The sequence below is a fragment of the Macaca nemestrina genome, chromosome 3, assembly GCF_043159975.1.
Source record: "Macaca nemestrina isolate mMacNem1 chromosome 3, mMacNem.hap1, whole genome shotgun sequence".
Lineage (NCBI taxonomy): Eukaryota > Metazoa > Chordata > Mammalia > Primates > Cercopithecidae > Macaca > Macaca nemestrina.
In genome coordinates this window covers 223586-240039 of record NC_092127.1, presented here as the reverse complement: position 1 = coordinate 240039, position 16454 = coordinate 223586, and the positions used below count along the sequence as shown (strand labels likewise).

The 16454-nt window shown below is 47.7% G+C and overlaps 1 protein-coding gene and 1 pseudogene across 9 annotated transcripts; one reads left to right on the top strand and one right to left on the bottom strand.

Moving 5' to 3' along the window:
- The first annotated feature begins 47 nt into the window (after positions 1 to 47).
- Positions 48 to 11395, top strand: LOC105466512 (double homeobox protein 1-like). Of its 9 annotated transcripts, none has more exons than XR_011620688.1 (5): positions 48 to 1437; positions 6458 to 7154; positions 7448 to 9369; positions 9470 to 10059; positions 10568 to 11395. XR_011620688.1 is itself a non-coding variant. In XM_071092702.1 (5 exons), exons 1-3 carry the CDS (start codon positions 1244 to 1246, stop codon positions 6714 to 6716), a joined length of 345 nt encoding a protein of 114 aa, XP_070948803.1. In that variant the 5' UTR covers positions 48 to 1243; the 3' UTR covers positions 6717 to 9369; positions 9470 to 10059; positions 10568 to 11395. The 9 variants fall into 9 exon arrangements, 1 of the variants encoding a protein (XP_070948803.1); XR_011620685.1 differs by having other exon boundaries at positions 6458 to 7177; XR_011620691.1 differs by having other exon boundaries at positions 6458 to 7591; positions 9056 to 9369.
- Positions 11372 to 13564, bottom strand: LOC139362254 (tubulin beta-8 chain-like; annotated as a pseudogene).
- Between the last annotated feature and the right edge of the window lie 2890 nt (positions 13565 to 16454).

Below are 16454 nucleotides of genomic sequence, written 5' to 3'. Positions count from 1 at the left end.
GGATGGACGGAGGGACCTGAGACGGGACGGAGGGATAGAGGGACGGAGGGAGGAACTGAGGGAGGGAAGGAGGGAAACACGGAGGGAGGGAGCAAGAGACAGTGAGAGGAAGGCAGAGAGAAAAGCCGACTTCTGCCTCCGGGACCGGCAGGACCTCGCACTCCGGGAAAATGTCGGGTGCCCAGTGCGGGCTGAGTGCTCGGCCCACAGCCGCGTCGGCCTGCGGGGCGCTCACCGGCCCTCCGAACGGCCAGCCCGCGTCACTTCATCCTGGAGCAATTCAGACGAATTCCGTCTCTCAAGGAATGAGCGAATTGCCCAGAGAGCAATGAGCCTAGACTCCGGTGGTCGTCCGTTTTCCATCCACATGGTTCACAGATGACATAGCTCCAGACTGGGCTTGCAACAGAGCGCGAGGTAGATAGTCCCGTCCACACAGGAGACGCACTCAGGCCGACTGAAACGTGGTTTCCTGGTTTCGGGTTCCACGTTCCTCTGCAAGGGGGCCTGTTGCTCACGTGTCTCTGGCCCCCGAAAGCGAGATCATGTTGACTGTTTGTTTCCCAAGCTCTGTGGGGACCCAGAAACCTCCAGGGAAGCGTGGAAAAGCAGCGCCGTGTCCGCGCTCTCCTTTCCAGTTTCCAAACCGGCCACAGTGGAGACTCCCCACGTTGCAGGAAACAGGAATCCATCGTCAGGCTGTGATGCACGGGATGTTTCTTTTCTCTGTGGTTTCGCTCTCGTTTTCTACATGAAAATGAACAAGATCCACACACCTGCGTGTGTGAGACTATCACGGCATCGGCGACACCCACCGGCATTGTCGCCTTCACGGAGAGGGCCTGGAAAACTCAAGACTGTCATGGAGGTTCAGTTCCGCACTCCACCCTTCCAGGGTGGTTTCTCCCTGAAATCGTGTGTGAGCCCAGAGAGAAACTTCCAGTTTCCGTAGAATTCTGGAGAATCCAGAGAGCCAGCCCCAGAAGCCCCCCTTTCCCGCCGATCTGGCCCCACCTCCACCTGCCACACAAGGCCCTGGTCCTGTGGTTTCTGGCTTCGGAGGGCGGGCTACCTACGGTCCTTGGGTGCTCACGCATATTCACGAAGGGGTGAAGCTGGTGGTCTTTATAAGGGGGCTTATGAAAAGGTCTTTATAAGCGCAGAGGCCAACTGAGGTGCACGCGAGCCGCCGGCCTCTCTCCGTCCGTGTCTGTCGGTGAAATTCCGGCCAGGTGCCCCCGCGATGCTCTCCCCACACCTTTCGACAGCCCTTTCCCAGGAAGCCCGAGGACGAGGCCGGCGAAGGAGACTCGTTTGTAACCCGAACGAAAAAGATGCCCTGCCAGCGTGCTTTGAGCGGAACCCCGACCCGAACTGGCCAGAGGGACTTGACCTTTCGAGTCCAGGATTCAGATTTCGAGTCCAGGATTCACCCAGGTGTGAAGCCTAGTATTCATTAGTTATTTTTTTTCTGATTCTCTCCCTCCTCCCACCTCTACTCTCAGGTAATACCCAGTGTCTTTTGTTCCTTTCCATGTGTCCATGTGTTCTCATCATTTAGTTCCAACTTTTAAGTGAGAACATGCAGTATTTGTTTTTCTGTTTCTGTGTTATTTTGCTAAAAATAATGGCCTTCAGCTCCATCCAGGTTCCTGCAAAGGGCATGATCTCATTCTTTTTTATGGCTGCATAGGATTCCATGGTGTATATGTACAACATTTTCTTCATTCAGGCTATGATTGATGGGCATTCAGGTTGATTCTATGTCTTTGCAGTTGTGAATAGTGCTGCAGTGAACTTACACATGCATTTGTCTTTCGAATAGAATGATTTGTATTCCTTCAGGTATATACCCAGTAATGGGATAGCTGGGTCAAATGGTATTTCTGTTTTTAGTTCCTTGAGGAATCACCACACTGTCTTCCACAATAGTTGAACTAATTTACACTCCCACCTATAGTGTATAAGGGCTCTTTTTCTCTGCAACCTTGCCAGCATTTGTTTCTTTTTGACTTTTTGATAATAGCCATTCTGACTGTTGTGAGATGGTATCTCATTGTGGTTTTGATTTGCATTTCTCTAATGATCAGTGATGTTGAGCATTTTAAAATACGATTTTTGGTTACATGGATGTTTTCTTTTGAAAAGTGTCTGTTCATGTACTTTGCCCACTTTTAATGGAGTTTTTTTCTTGTTAATTTGTTAAATTCTTTATAGATGCTGGATATTAGACCTTTGCCAGGTGCATAGTTTGCAACAGTTTTCTCCCATTCTGTAGGTTGTCTGTTCACTCTGTTGATATTTTTCTTTTCTGTGAAGAAGCTCTTTAGTTAATTAAATCCCATTTGCCTATTTTTGCTTTTGCTGCAATTGCTTTGGTGTCTTCGTCATGAATTCTTGGCCTATTTTCATGTCCTGAATGGTATTGCCTAGGTTGTCTTCTGGGAGTTTTTATAGTTTTGGGTTTTACATGTAAGTGTTCCATTCATCTTAAGTTAATTTTTGTGTATGATGTATGGAAGGGATCCAGTTTCAATCTTCTGCAAATGGCTAACCAGTTATCCCAGTAACATTTAGCAATAGGGAATCTTTTCCCCATTGCTTGTGGGGTGTTTTGTTGTTGTTGTTTTTTGTTTTCTTGAGATGGAGTCTCACTCTGTTGCCCAGACTGGAGTGCAGTGGCATCCATTGCTTATTTTTATCAGGTTTGTGAAAGATCAGATAGCTGTTTAGTTTTAGGTATGCATCCTTATTTCTAAGTTTTCTATTCTGTTCCATTTGTGTTTGTGTCTGTTTTTGTTCCAGTACCATGCTGTTTTGGTTATTGTAGCCCTGTAGTATAGTTTGAAATTGGGTAGCATGATGCCTCCAGCTTTGTTCTTTCTGCTTGGGATTGCCTTGGCTATTCAGGCTATTTTTTGGTTCTATATGAATTTTAAAATAGTTTTTTCTAGTTCTGTGAAGCATGTCATTGGTAGTTTGACAAGAATAGCATTGAATCTATAAATTGTTTTGGGCAGTATGGCCATTTTTACAATATTGATTTTTTTAAATCTTAAGCATGGAATTTTTTTCCATTTGTTTGTATTATCTAGTTTCTTGAGCAGCATTTTATAGTTATCCTTGTAGAGATCTTTCACCTTCCTAGTTAGCTGTATTCCTAGGAATGTTGTCCTTTTCTGTGGCAGTTGTGAGTGGGATTGTGTTCTTTATTTGGCTCTCAGCTTGACTGTTGTTGGTATATGGCAATGTTAGTTATTTTCAAACATTGATTTTGTATCCTGAGACTTTACTGAAGCTGTTTGTCAGCTTAAGAAGCTTTTGGGGCAAGATTATGGGATTTGTTAGGTATAAGATCATGTTATCTTCAAACAGGGATAGTTTGACTTCCTGTCCTTCTATTTGTATGCCCATTATTTTTTTATCTTGCCTGATTGCCCGGCCAGGACTTCCAACACTATGTTGAATAAGAGTGGTGAGAGAAGGCATCCTTGTCTTGTGCCAGTTTTTAAGAGGAATGCTTCCAGCTTTTGCCCATTCAGTATGGTATTGACTGTGAGTTTGTTATATATGGCTCTTATTAATTTGAGGTATGCTCCTTCAATATCTAGGTTATTGAGAGTGTTAATTGTGAATGATTGTTGAATCTTATTGAAGGCCTTTTGTGCATCTATTGAGATAATCATGTTGTTTTTGTCTTTAGTTATGTTTATGTGATAGACCACATTTATTGTTTTCCATACGTTGAACTAACCTTGCATCCCGGGGATAAAGCCTACTTGATCATGGTGGATATGCTTTTTGATGTGCTGCTGGATTTGGTTTGCCAGTATTTTGCTGAGGTTGAAGTTTTTGCATTGATGTTCATGAAAAATATCAGCCTGAAGTTTCCTACTTTTGTTCTGTCTCTGCCGGTTTTGGTATCAGGATGATGCTGGCTTCAGAGAGTGTGTTAGGGAGCAGCCCCTTCTCCCCAAGTTTTTGGAAGAGTTTCAGTAGGAATGGAACCAGCTCTTCTTTGTACATCTGGTAGAATTCAGATGTGAATTCTTCTTGTCCTGGGCTGCTTTTTGGTTGGTAAGATATTACTCAATTTCAGAGCTCATTATTTGTCTGTTCAGGGTTTGAACTTATTCCTGGTTCAGTCGCGGGGGGTGTATGTGTCCAGGAATTTATCCATTTCCTGTAGCTTTTCTAGTTTATGTGCATAGAGGCATACATAATGTTCTCTAATTGTTGGTTGTATTTCTGTGGTGTCAGTGGAAATATCCCCCTTGTCATTTCCTATTGTGTTTATCTGAATCTTCTCTCCTTTTTGCTTTATTAGCCTAGCTCATGGTCTATCTATTTTATCAATTTTTAAAAAAAAAAAAAAACAACTCCTGGATTTCTTGATCTTTTGAATGGTTTTTCATGTCTCAGATTTCTTTAGTTCCGTTCTGATGTTGGTTATTTCTTGTCTTCTGCTAGCTTTGGGATTTGCTCTTGGTTCTCTAGTCATTTTACTTGTAATGTTAAGTTGTTAACTTGAGATCTTTCTAACTTTTTGATGTTGTCATGTTGTGTTATAAATTTTCATCTTAGTACTGCCTTAGCTGTGTCTTAGAGATTCTGATATGCTATATCTTTGTTCTCATTAGTTTTCAAGAACTTCTTGACTCTGCCTTAATTTTATTATTTGCCCAAAAGTCATTCAGGAGCAGATTATTAAATTTCCTAGTAATTGTATGCTTTTGAGTGATTCCTTAGTCTTGATTTTTAGTTTGATTGTGTTGTGGTCCAAGAGGTTGTTACAATTTCAATTCTTTGGCATTTCCTGAGGAGCGCCTTTCTTCTAATTATGTGATTGGTTTGTATGTGCCCTGCGGCTTTGAGAAGTATATGTATTTTGTTGGTTTGGGGTGTACAGTTCTGTAGATATCTATCAGCTCGATGTGATCCAGTGCTGAATTCAAGTCCTGAATATCTTTGTTCATTTTGTCTCAATGATCTCATATTGTCAGGGGGTGTTAAAGCCTCCACTGTTACTGTGTGGGAGTCTAAGATCTCATATTGTCAGGGGGGCATTAATGCCCCCACTATTACCGTGTGGGAGTATCAGTCTCTTAGAAGGTCTCTAAGAACTTGCTTTATGAATTTGGGTGCTTCTGTGTTAGGTGCATATACATTTATGATAGTTACATATTCTTATTGAATTGAATTTTTTACTATTATGTAATGCCCTTCTTTGTCTTTTTTGATCTTTGTTGCTTTAAAATTTGTTTTGTCAGAAACCAGGATTGCAATCCTTGCTTTTTTTCTGTTTGTTATTTGCTTGGTAGATTTTTCCCCCATCCCTTTATTTTTAACCTATATGTGTTGTTGCACGTGAGATGGGTTTTTTGAAGACAGCATACCGATGGGTCTTGGTTCTTTATCCATCTCACCATTCTGTGTCTTTTAATTGGGGCATTTAGCCTATTTCTATTTAAGGTTAGTATTGAAATGTATGGTTTTGATCCTGCCATCATGATGGTAGCTGCAGATTTGTTTATGTGGTTGTTTATAGTGTACTGGTCTGTGTATTTTAGTGTGTTTTTGTAGTGGCTGGTAACAGTCTCTTCTCTCCATATTAAGTGTTTTTCTCAGGAGCTCTTGTAAGGCAGGTCTGGTGGTAGTAAATTCCCTCAGCATTGGCTTGTCTTAAAAGGATCTTCTTATTTCTGTTTTGCTTATGGATCTTAGTTTAGCTGAATATGAAATTCTGGGTTGGAATTTCTTTAAGAATGTTAAATATTGATCCCCAATCTCTTCTGGCTTGTAAGGTTTCTGTTGAGAGGTCCAGTTTTAGTCTGATGGGCTTCCCTTTGTAGATTACCTGACCTTTCTCTCCAGCTGTCTTTAACATTTTTCCTTTTATTTCAACCTCAGAGAATCTGATGATTATATGTCTTGGGGATGATCTTGTTTCTTATTGGGGCTTTCTGCATTTTTTGAATTTGAATGTTGGCCTCTCTAGCTAGTTGGGAAAGTTCTCATAGATAATATCCTGAAATAACGTTTTCAAAGTTGCTTCCACTCTCTGCATTTCTTTAAGGGACACCAATGAGTCATAGATTCATTCTCTTTATATAATCTTACATTTCTTGGATGTTTTGTTTGTTTCTTTTAATTCTTTTTTTTCACTACTCTTGTCTAACTGTCTTATTTCAGAAAGCCAGTCTTCAAGCTCTGAGATTCTTTTCTCCACGTGGTGTATTCTTCTGTTAATACTTGTGATTGCATTATAAAATTATTGGAATGGGATTTTTAGTTCTATTACATCAGTTACGCTCTTTTCTGTACTGGCTATTTTGTCTGTCAGCTCCTACATTGTTTTGTCATGATTTTTAGCTTCCTTGTATTAGGTTTCAGCATACATGTAGCTCAATGATCTTAATTTCTATCCATATTCTAAATCTTATTTCTGTCATTTCAGTCATTTCAGCTTGGTTCCGAACCCTTCCTGGAGAGGCAACACAGTCGTTTGGAGGAAAGAAAGCAGTCCAGCTTTTGGAGCGTTCAGGGTTCTTGCACTGATTCTTTCTCATCTTTCTCGGTTTATCTACCTTCAATCTTTGAGGTTGCTGACCTTTGGATGGGCTTTTTTCCTCATTTATTGTATTTGATGGCCCTGAGAATTTGATTGTGGTAAAATGTGGATCCAGCCAACTGGTTTTGTGTCTGGAAGATTTTAGGGGGCCAGCACTCAACTCCCAAATCTTGGACTTGGTGCTCTCTGGGAGAATTGTACTGGACACCAGCTTCGTTTTCTGGCTCCTGGAGGTTTGGAATCAGATGGAGGAAGGCATGCATGCAGGCTGAGCTGGAGGTCAGTGTGAGACCTCCCACCCCCTACTCTGGAATCAGATGGAGGAAGGCACGCATACAGGTGGAGCTGGAGAGATGAGCTGGGCTGGGCAGAACAGTCCTCCCATGACCCTAGACCTTAAGTGCTCCCACATGCTCTCAGGCATGTATCAAACCAAGAAAGCAAGCTAGGAGGGTAACACAGTTAAGTGTATACAGGGAGCTAAGAAATACTTGAGCTGAGCAAATGACACACAAGGAGACAGAAGCAGTATGACCTTTACACAGTGACCTGGCTCAAATGATTTCAGGCTCTCATTAACCAGGTGAGCTCCGCCTTCTCTCTGAGGTAAGTAAGCCTGAGGGGTAAAGTGGGAGTTGGGGAAAATGGAAAAGAAAGCCTGGCAGTATTTCTTCTAACTCTGTTATAAATAAAAAGTAAAACATAAATGCCCTGTCTCAGGGCCCAAATGTTAGGTGAAAAAATGTTTGTCATCTCAGTCACATGACATGGACTGTAGCAGAGCATTACATACATGGTCATTATTCCTTTCCCTCTGCATGTTGTGTGCTGTCTCAGTTTTATAACGTACCTGCTCCACTTGTCTCATCACACTAGCTGCAAACAAGGCCACTGAATGTCACACCAGGTGGCCAGCATGTCTGTGAAGGGCGGAAACTGCGGCAGCCAAACAGCTGGCAGAGGCCAGCTAGTACGTCCCTGATGCCCACTCCATAGAGGACTCCACACTTAAAAGACAAGGTAAGCACGTGTCAGGCTGCCTCACTAGTTATCCTCCCAAATGAAGAAATAAAAGTAACCCCTCCAGGGAATGTGTGTGTACACACAAAAGTACGTGCGCACAGCTACATGCAAAGGGGAAAGGCTGGGAAGGAACCAAATCCACCTCTGAACACCAGTTACTTGTGGCAAAGGGGCAGGTGAAGCCGCCTGTCAGCATTACTCACCTTTTCAACTGATGAGCTTGCAACACTTTTGGTAATTTCTCATAAAAAGGCAATTTTCACTCCTTGGGTGATCACCCAGGTCCTGCAAAACTGAGCCACCAACAACCACCTGCACCACTTCCCATGAGGCCAAATAATGGCTTCCCTCAAAGCTCAGCCCTCCCACCCACCTCCCAGTCCTGTCCCATGCAGGGGGCTACCGGCCTCCTGGGGTACAGGGGTCCAGGCCAAACCCGAGCCACAGATGGTTGGTGAAACCAGCATGTATCCAAGGGCCTTCCCCCAACCTGGGCCGTGTGCCCACTGCATAGATAGGCCTGTGCTCGTTCCCCTAGGACAGAGACTCCCTTTTCTTCAGTTGGAACAAGGGATGGGGAGATTCGATGGTGTCCTGTACAGGTTGGTTTCTTCGGTTGGAAGGAGGGATGGGGAGATTCGATTGTGTCCTGTACAGGTTGGTTTCTTCGGCTGGAAGGAGGGATGGGGAGATTCGATGGTGTCCTGTACAGGTTGGTTTCTTCGGCTGGAACGAGGGATGGGGAGATTCGATGGTGTCCTGTACAGGTTGGTTTCTTCGGCTGGAACGAGGGATGGGGAGATTCGATGGTGTCCTGTACAGGTTGGTTTCTTCGGTTGGAACGAGGGATGGGGAGATTCGATGGTGTCCTGTACAGGTTGGTTTCTTCGGTTGGAACGAGGGATGGGGAGATTTGATGGTGTCCTGTACAGGTTGGATGCTAATCTTGGAGAAGCTTGCCTGGGTTCGGCGCTTTCTCAGCACGTGGTGTGTGCTGCCCCTTTGAGGTGTCCTGTACAGGTTGGTTTCTTCAGTTGGAACGAAGGATGGGGGGATTTGATGGTGTCCTGTACAGGTTGGTTTCTTCGGTTGGAATGAGGGATGGGGGGATTCGATGGTGTCCTGTAGAGGTTGATTTCTTTGGTTGGAACGAGGGATGGGGGGATTTGATGGTGTCCTGTACAGGTTGGATGTTAATCTGATGAGGTGCTCTTGGAGAAGCTTGCCTGAGTTCCGCGCTTTCTCAGAACATGGTGTGTGCTGCCTCTTCGAGCTTCAGAAGTCCCAGAAGGAAGGTGCTTCTGCGACCCCCATTCACTGTTGAGCAGAGGTCAGGTGGTCTGCAGCTGGCCGAGCGGCTGCTAAGTGGCCAACAGGCTGGATCTGCCTCTCACTTGCAGAGGCCCTGCCTGGCTGCTGGGGCTGCCCTGAGACTCCTGCCTCCTCCTCTTCCCTTCACAGCTCTCCCAGTTTCTATCCACAGCTGTGCTCCAGGTGGGAAACACCTGGGGGTGCACCAGGGTGCAACTACTCAGACTCCAGCATGCAGAAGAGCCCCGGCTCCCTACTGTTTCCATATCCAAGCCCAAGCTCATCTACAGCTTCAGCAAATCCAGGCCTCCCTGAATTTCCTGCAAGACCAAACTGAGCCCTACAACCCCCACTACACTGGTTAGCTGCCAGTCCCAGCCCCTGCTCCCTCCTGGGCCCCTGCCTGTACAGTTCTGAAGTCCTACAAGAATGTCAAGAATCTAAGCCGACTCTCACCCAAAAAGGTAAACAACCAGGGGCCTCCAGGGGTAGAGAACATACCCAGACAGGTTCTGCTGCCTGTCAGCTTGATGTCCTTCCCCTACAACACACCATGCTTGCCAGGCTGGAAGAGGGGCTCCAGAAACTTGGGAAACCTGGGCCTATAGCTGGCATGTGGAAAAGAGGCCTGGAAAAGCACTACTCCTGTCCATGAAGCCCCCAGATGGAACCAGGTAATTGGGAAATACATGGGCACCAAGCCTGACCGCCACTCAGATCCAGGTAGGAACTGCAGCAGTGACTTGCGCCCTCTGCCACTCTGGCTGCACCACTACAGGAGGGAGGAACATCTAGCCCCATGCGTGAGTGGAGACACTAGATGTAGGCAGGTTCCAGTGGTTGCTGCAGCTGAACCTTCCCAACTAGGTCCATGCAAGGCCATCTCAGATGTGTGCGCACCTGGGTTGGGCAAGGACACCCCTCAGAGTGAGAGCCACTGAGCAGGGCTGTCACAGAGGCCCCTTTTCCTGCTCCAAGAGCAGGTTGGGGGAGTATGAGGGACCTCTCCCCCCTCCCAGCTGCTTCTAGGAGCCACTTCTTTCGAGATGAGGCACTCTCCTGCCTGCCCATTCCCATTTGGCTGCAATAGACCATTGCCAACATACAGAGAACAAAAAGGGGCCTCACCTGTTTCCCCGACACGTCGGAGGCAGGTGGGTATGTCCAGGGGACCTGGGGTAGAACCTGAACATCTGTCCACCCCCAGGCCATGCTGGCTTCATCTTATGTGTGTGATGGGGGTGGGGTGGGAATTACCAAGAGGTCATCACACAGGCCATGGAGAAGTTCTACAAGAGCCAGGTAGAGGAGCACCGTCCGTGCATGCTGCCCGGCACCCAGATCACACACACATCTCTTATTTGACAGCTTCTCCAAAGCAGGCTTTGAAGTCCGGGCTCCCCAAGAAGCCTGGGGAGGAGACTCTGCCAGGCTAAAGGGCCTGTCCCCAAAGGTCACCAGTCTCATCCTGACAATCTTGGGTTATTTTTGCCCTGAAGTTTTGGAGAGGGGGACAGGGAGACACAGACAGTACGCATTAGCCACCTTTCCAGAGAGCATCAGCCCTCCAGACTGGGGCAGGTCCAACCTCCACTTGGGCGTTTTTCTCACTGGCTGCCAGTTGGGGGAAGCAGCATTGTGAGCACCTGCCCGTCTCCCCAGGTCCTGTTCAGAAACCCCATCTGTGCCTCTGGAGAGGCTGCCCCAAGCACACAGGCCCAGCAACTGCCATCTATGGCCCCCAGGACCTAATCCCCTTCTGCATAGGGGTCAGTGCATGTGAGTATACACTGGGCTTGATTTCTGCCCACTAGTCCCTGCCAGATATCCCACGCCCACCTCAAGAGAATGAGGCCACACAAACACACCCAGGCAGTCATGGTGATGGAGCGGCTGGGGTCCTACTTGCCCACCCTTCATTGCTGGTTCAGAGCCAGCTGCCTGACCACATTCCTACCCTGAGATGGGACTTTGGGGACATTGTCTACCAGGGTCACTGACCACTTTTAGGGTTCCAGAAACAGGGCCAGCTGGTCCCCTAGAAGTCTGGAACATGGGATACGCCAAGGCTTGCCTTCAGAACAGGTTTTCTACCACGTGGCCGCCCAAGGCCCAGGGCATCCCCAGGTTCATGTGAAGCCTGCCTGCCATGTCCACAGCCCCTGCCAACCCCTCCTGGAGCCACTGGAATGCTTGTTCCTGGGCACGTGACAAACCCAGACAGCTTCAGCCTTGCAGGACAACCACGCAAATCTGGCAGCCGTAGCCGGAGGGGGGCCCATAGAAAGAAGTTGGAGGTGAAGCCAGATGTTATGAGGATACTTTATTAGGCAAAATCGTATACTATAAAAATGCTTTAAAATGCAGGAGGAGGAGGTGAAGACACAAGTGTGTAGTGACACATGGCAGTCAGAACACAGTAAAGAATCCACACTGCTTCCCTCCTTTACCTAGAAAAGGAAAGTTCTAGGCCTCCTCCTCCTCAGCATATTCCTCAAACTCCTCCTCCTCGGCTGTGGCATCCTGATACTGTTGATACTCAGAAACCAGGTCGTTCATGTTGCTCTCCGCCTCCGTAAATTCCATCTCATCCATCCCCTCGCAGGTGTACCAATGGAGGAAGGCCTTGCGCCGGAACATTGCTGTAAACTGCTCTGAGACACGCTTGAAGAGCTCCTGGATGGCCGTGTTGTTCCCAATGAAGGTGGCCGACATTTTTAGCCCCCGGGGTGGGATGTCACAGACGGCTGTTTTGACGTTGTGGGGGAGCCAGTCAGCGAAGTAGCTGCTGTTCTTATTTTGAATGTTGAACATTTGTTCATCCACCTCCCTCATGGGCATGCGACCCCTGAAAATGGCAGCCGCCGTTAGGTAGCGGCCATGACGGGGGTCACAAGCTGCCATCATATTCCTAGCATCAAACATCTGCTGCGTAAGCTCAGCCACCGTCAGGGCCCGGTACTGCTGGCTGCCCCGGCTGGTCAGTGGGGCAAAGCCGGGCATGAAGAAATGCAGCCGGGGAAACGGGACCATGTTCACGGCCAGCTTCCGCAGGTCAGCATTCAGCTGGCCTGGGAAGCGCAGGCACGTGGTGACCCCGCTCATGGTGGCAGACACCAGGTGGTTCAGGTCACCGTAGGTGGGCGTGGGCAGTTTCAGGGTCCTGGAACAGATGTCGTATAACGCTTCGTTGTCTATACAGAAGGTCTCATCCGCATTTTCTATGAGCTAGTGGACGGAGAGGGTGGCGTTGTAGGGCTCCACCACCGTGTCTGACACTCTGGGCGAGGGCAGGATGCTGAATGTGTTTATGATCCTGTCTGGGTACTCCTCCCGGATCTTACTGAGCAGAAGGGAACCCATCCCAGACCCCGTCCCCCCACCCAGGGAGTGGGTCAGCTGGAAACCCTGCAGGCAGTCACAGCTCTCAGCCTCCTTTCTGACAACGTCCATCACTGATTCCATCAGCTCCGCACCTTCTGTGTAGTGCCCCTTGGCCCAGTTGTTTCCGGCCCCACTCTGACCTGTAAGACAGTACAGCCAGTCACTCGATGGCCAGGTATACGGTCATCAGTGGTCACCATAATGCAAAAAGGGCCAAGTGTCATGTGAGGTGAGCGCAGGGTTCTCCCTACAGGTGAGCAAATGAAACCCCTCCCCCAGAGTTACAGGGCAGCAGCCTCCCCTGTTAGAAATTAAGTCAGGAGTCAAACCTGAGACGGGCTGACAGACCTCACTGGAGGTGGCTCCTGCCCATTTTCAGGGAAGGCAGTAGCTACGGCCCCAGCTCAGCTCCCTGCAGGGAGTTCACATCAGTAGCTCTTCACCTTGAGGAGACACCTGGGCCTTCCTCCCAAAGCCCGTTCAGGAGGCAGTTGGAGCCACTCGACTCGGAGGATAGGAGGGTGTTCAGGGGCCCTGGATCCACGGTTCCCACGGCGACGACCTTGGGGCACTCCTAGATTTTGAGCGGCTGAGGAACCTCACCCCAGTCCTCCCCCACAGCTCACCAAAGATGAAGCTGTCCGGCCTGAAGATCTGCCCGAAAGGCCCCGAGCGCACAGAGTCCAGGGTGCCCGGCTCCAGATCCACCAGCACAGCGCGGGGCACGTACCTGCCACCTGAGAGGGGCGGGAGGGCATGAGCGAGGGGAGGGCCGCGTTCCCAGGAGGGCGGTGGGGAAGGTCGGGGGTCGCACCGCAGGCCTCGTTGTAGTACACGTCGATGCGCTCCCGCTGCAGGCGGCTGTGCCCGTGGTAGGTGCCCGCGGAGTCGATGGCGTGTTCATCAGAGATCACCTCCCAGAACTGCGAGACGGGAGGGGCCGGACAGGCCAGGGCCAGTCACGGGGGTGCCCCAGCTCCTCTCCCACCCCCACCCTCCGCACCCCCATCCCTAGGCCGCCGTGTCCCTGGGTCCACCCCGGCCGCCTCGCCAGCCGCCCAGCCCCACCGCGTCCCCGGCAGGGACCCGCCCCTGCCCCTGCCAACACCTTCCCTGGCCACCCGCAGGCCCGAGCTGGGCCCTCAGAGGCCCCGCTGCCAACCTTGGCGCCGATCTGGTTCCCGCACTGCCCGGCCTGCGTGAGCACGATCTCCCGCATGGCTAAGGCGGGATCAGGGCGGCAGGAGAGACCCGAGGAGGAGGAGCAGACGCGCAGTGACCCAGCCCGCCCTCTGCCAACGCTGAAATAGCCCCGCGCCCACCTCCCCCAGCCTCGCATCGGGCTCCCAGAATAAGCAACAGCTTGACTTCCACACAGGTGTACCCACCTGTGCATCCCTTGGCGTTGAACGTCTGTTGGGGAGCTCAGGTGTCCCTGCTGTGGTCCTTTCCACGTTGGGGAAAGCTGGTCAGCTGGAGAACTTCCTCCCACGTCTTTACTAAGACTAAATCCCTAGCTGACCTGAAACTGAATTCTCTTCCCATGTGGGAGGGGAGGACTCCAGTTTCCATACTCACAGAGTGCCTTGCACCTGCCCTAGATTGAGGACATATTTTTGTAATTGATGAGTCCTTTCCTCTGTTAGGAGATCTGTGGTTAGGAAAGGCCTTCCGTATGTTAACTCTACAGGACTTCATTATAAGTTTGACTTTGGAGCAGTTCAAGCCCGCAGTGAGCTATGGGTGTTAGAGATAGTCAGGCCTCTGATTTAGCTAGAGTCTTCTTTAGAGTAGGACTAGCCCTTTCACCTTTCCAGAGGACCGTGGTCTCCACGCAGAGTGAAGGTAATATTGGATTCTTCAAGCTGAGGATAGGTGTTGGGATACGCCTGCTGCGAAAGATGGGCCATTGTCACTTTGCAGGCTTTTAGATGACCGAAACTGAGGAGTTATTTCTTCTGGTAAACATTTTCAGATGGGGTGGGGAATGCCTCGATCTGACCAGTGAAGGTATCAGTGAGCATTAGCAAATATTTGAATCTCCTGCAGAAAGGCATCTGAGTACATTAGAGTTGCCAGTTCTCACCTGGATGTTGGGCAGGTTTAACTGGAGAAGGAGAAAATTGCAAAATTGCTGGCCATTTGGGTCTTGTCAGGCACAGAGCATGCAGGTGTCAGCTGATTGATTCTGTGTGGATTGTTTTCCTTGGAGTGAGGGTCTTGTCTTGGTGTCCCTTCATGGTGTTGCTGAAAGATGTTGCAGGAAAAGAGGGTCCTGATACAGACCACAAAGTAGGATTCTTAGATCTTGTGCAGGAAAAAATTTGAGGTGAGTCTGCACAGTGAAAGAAGCAAGTTTATTAGAAATGACTTCATGACAGAGTTGGACATCCTCAGAAAACAAGAGCAGGAATGTACTGTCTTTTGTTAGTGTCTCTACTTGTAAGTAACTATAAAGAGAAAGAGTTATAATTAAGCTTGGAAGGTGCAGATGTACTCACTAAAGTCAGGGGCTATTGGTTTTAACAATGACCGTTAACCCGTTGACCTAAGCTAGCTCATTAATATTATCCTTACAAAAAAAATGCTGCACTCCTAGGACATTTATACACTTTTCAGACTTGGTGGAAGATGTCTTGTTTGGCCACAAATATTCTGCAATTGTAATTTGTGGCCAGCTAAAAAATGTGGCTATTTGCAGACCATAAGTATTAACCTTCTAGATGCCTTGTGAGTACCTATGTATTTATTTATTATTATTTTGAGACACAGTCTTGCTCTGTTGCCCAGGCTGGAGTGCAGTGCACCACCTTGGCTCACTGAAACCTCTGCCTCCTGGGTTCAAGCAATTCTCCTGCCTCAGATTCCCAGGTAGCTGCGATTACAGGCATGAATCACCACACCCAGCTAATTTGTGTGTCTTTAGTAGAGATGGGGTTTCACTCTGTTTGCTGGGCTGGTCTCAAACCTCTGACAACAAGCGATCTGCCCACCTTGGCCTCCCAAATTGCTGGGATTACAGGCATGAGCCACCGCTCCCAGCCACAATGAGGTTTTTAAATAATTCAAACTGATTTCCTGCTGTTGAGCAGGGAGCTGAGCAAATTCAACAGATCGTGGGCCTAAAGTAGGAGAAGACTGAGGACAAACTCTAGAACACATGTGATTAAATTAATTACAATTGAAACCAAATCAAATTTAATGAGGCTGCACCTCTTCGTTTCAAGATGTTTCCCCTCATTTTGAAATGTGGTGTTATTCAGTGGAAAAGAAAAATAGTGTTTATCTCCAGAGTAAAGAACAGGGTTCTCTGCAGGGATTGATTGAGAGCTATGGCTCAGGATTAAAAATCCTTTTTTCTACTTATAAACTACAAATTATTTTCTAAGCTCCTATTGACTAAATGGATCCCTCTTCTTGGATAAGGACTTTCCAAAGTTAACCTGAAAAGCTGGTTCAAGCCATGGGTCACACATGCCTCATTATACTCTCCTCCCTTTGGTTTTAATTTTAATTTCAGTTTTTAATTTATTTTTGTGGGTACATAGGTGGTGTATGGGGGTACATGACATACTTTGATACAGGCATGCAGTGAGTAATACGTAATAAAAATGGGGTATCCATCCCTTCAAACATTTATAGCTTGTGTTATAAACAATCCAATTATACTCTTTTAGGTTTTTAAAATGTAAGTTAAATTATTTTTTACTATAATCACCCTGTTGTGCTATTAAACATTGTCTTATTCATTCTTTCTAACAATTTTATTTCACCCATTTAGCATCCCCACTATCCCCCGTTCCCTCACTGCCCTTCCCAGCCTCTGGTAACCATCCTTATACTCTCTATCTCTATGACACCAATTGTTTTGCATTTTAGCACCCACGAATAAGTAAGAACATGTGACATTGGTCTTTCTGTGCCTGACTTACTTCACTTAACATAAAGACTTTCTGTTCCATTTATGTTATTGCAAATGGCAGACTCTCATTCTTTCTTATAGCTGAATCATACCCCATTGTGTATATGTACCACATTTTCTCTATCCAGTCATCTGTTGATGGACATTTAGGTTCCTTCCAAATCTTGGGTATTATAAACCCTGCTGTAGCAAACATGAGAGTGCCAATATGTCTTTGATTTACAATATGTCTTTGAATTTATT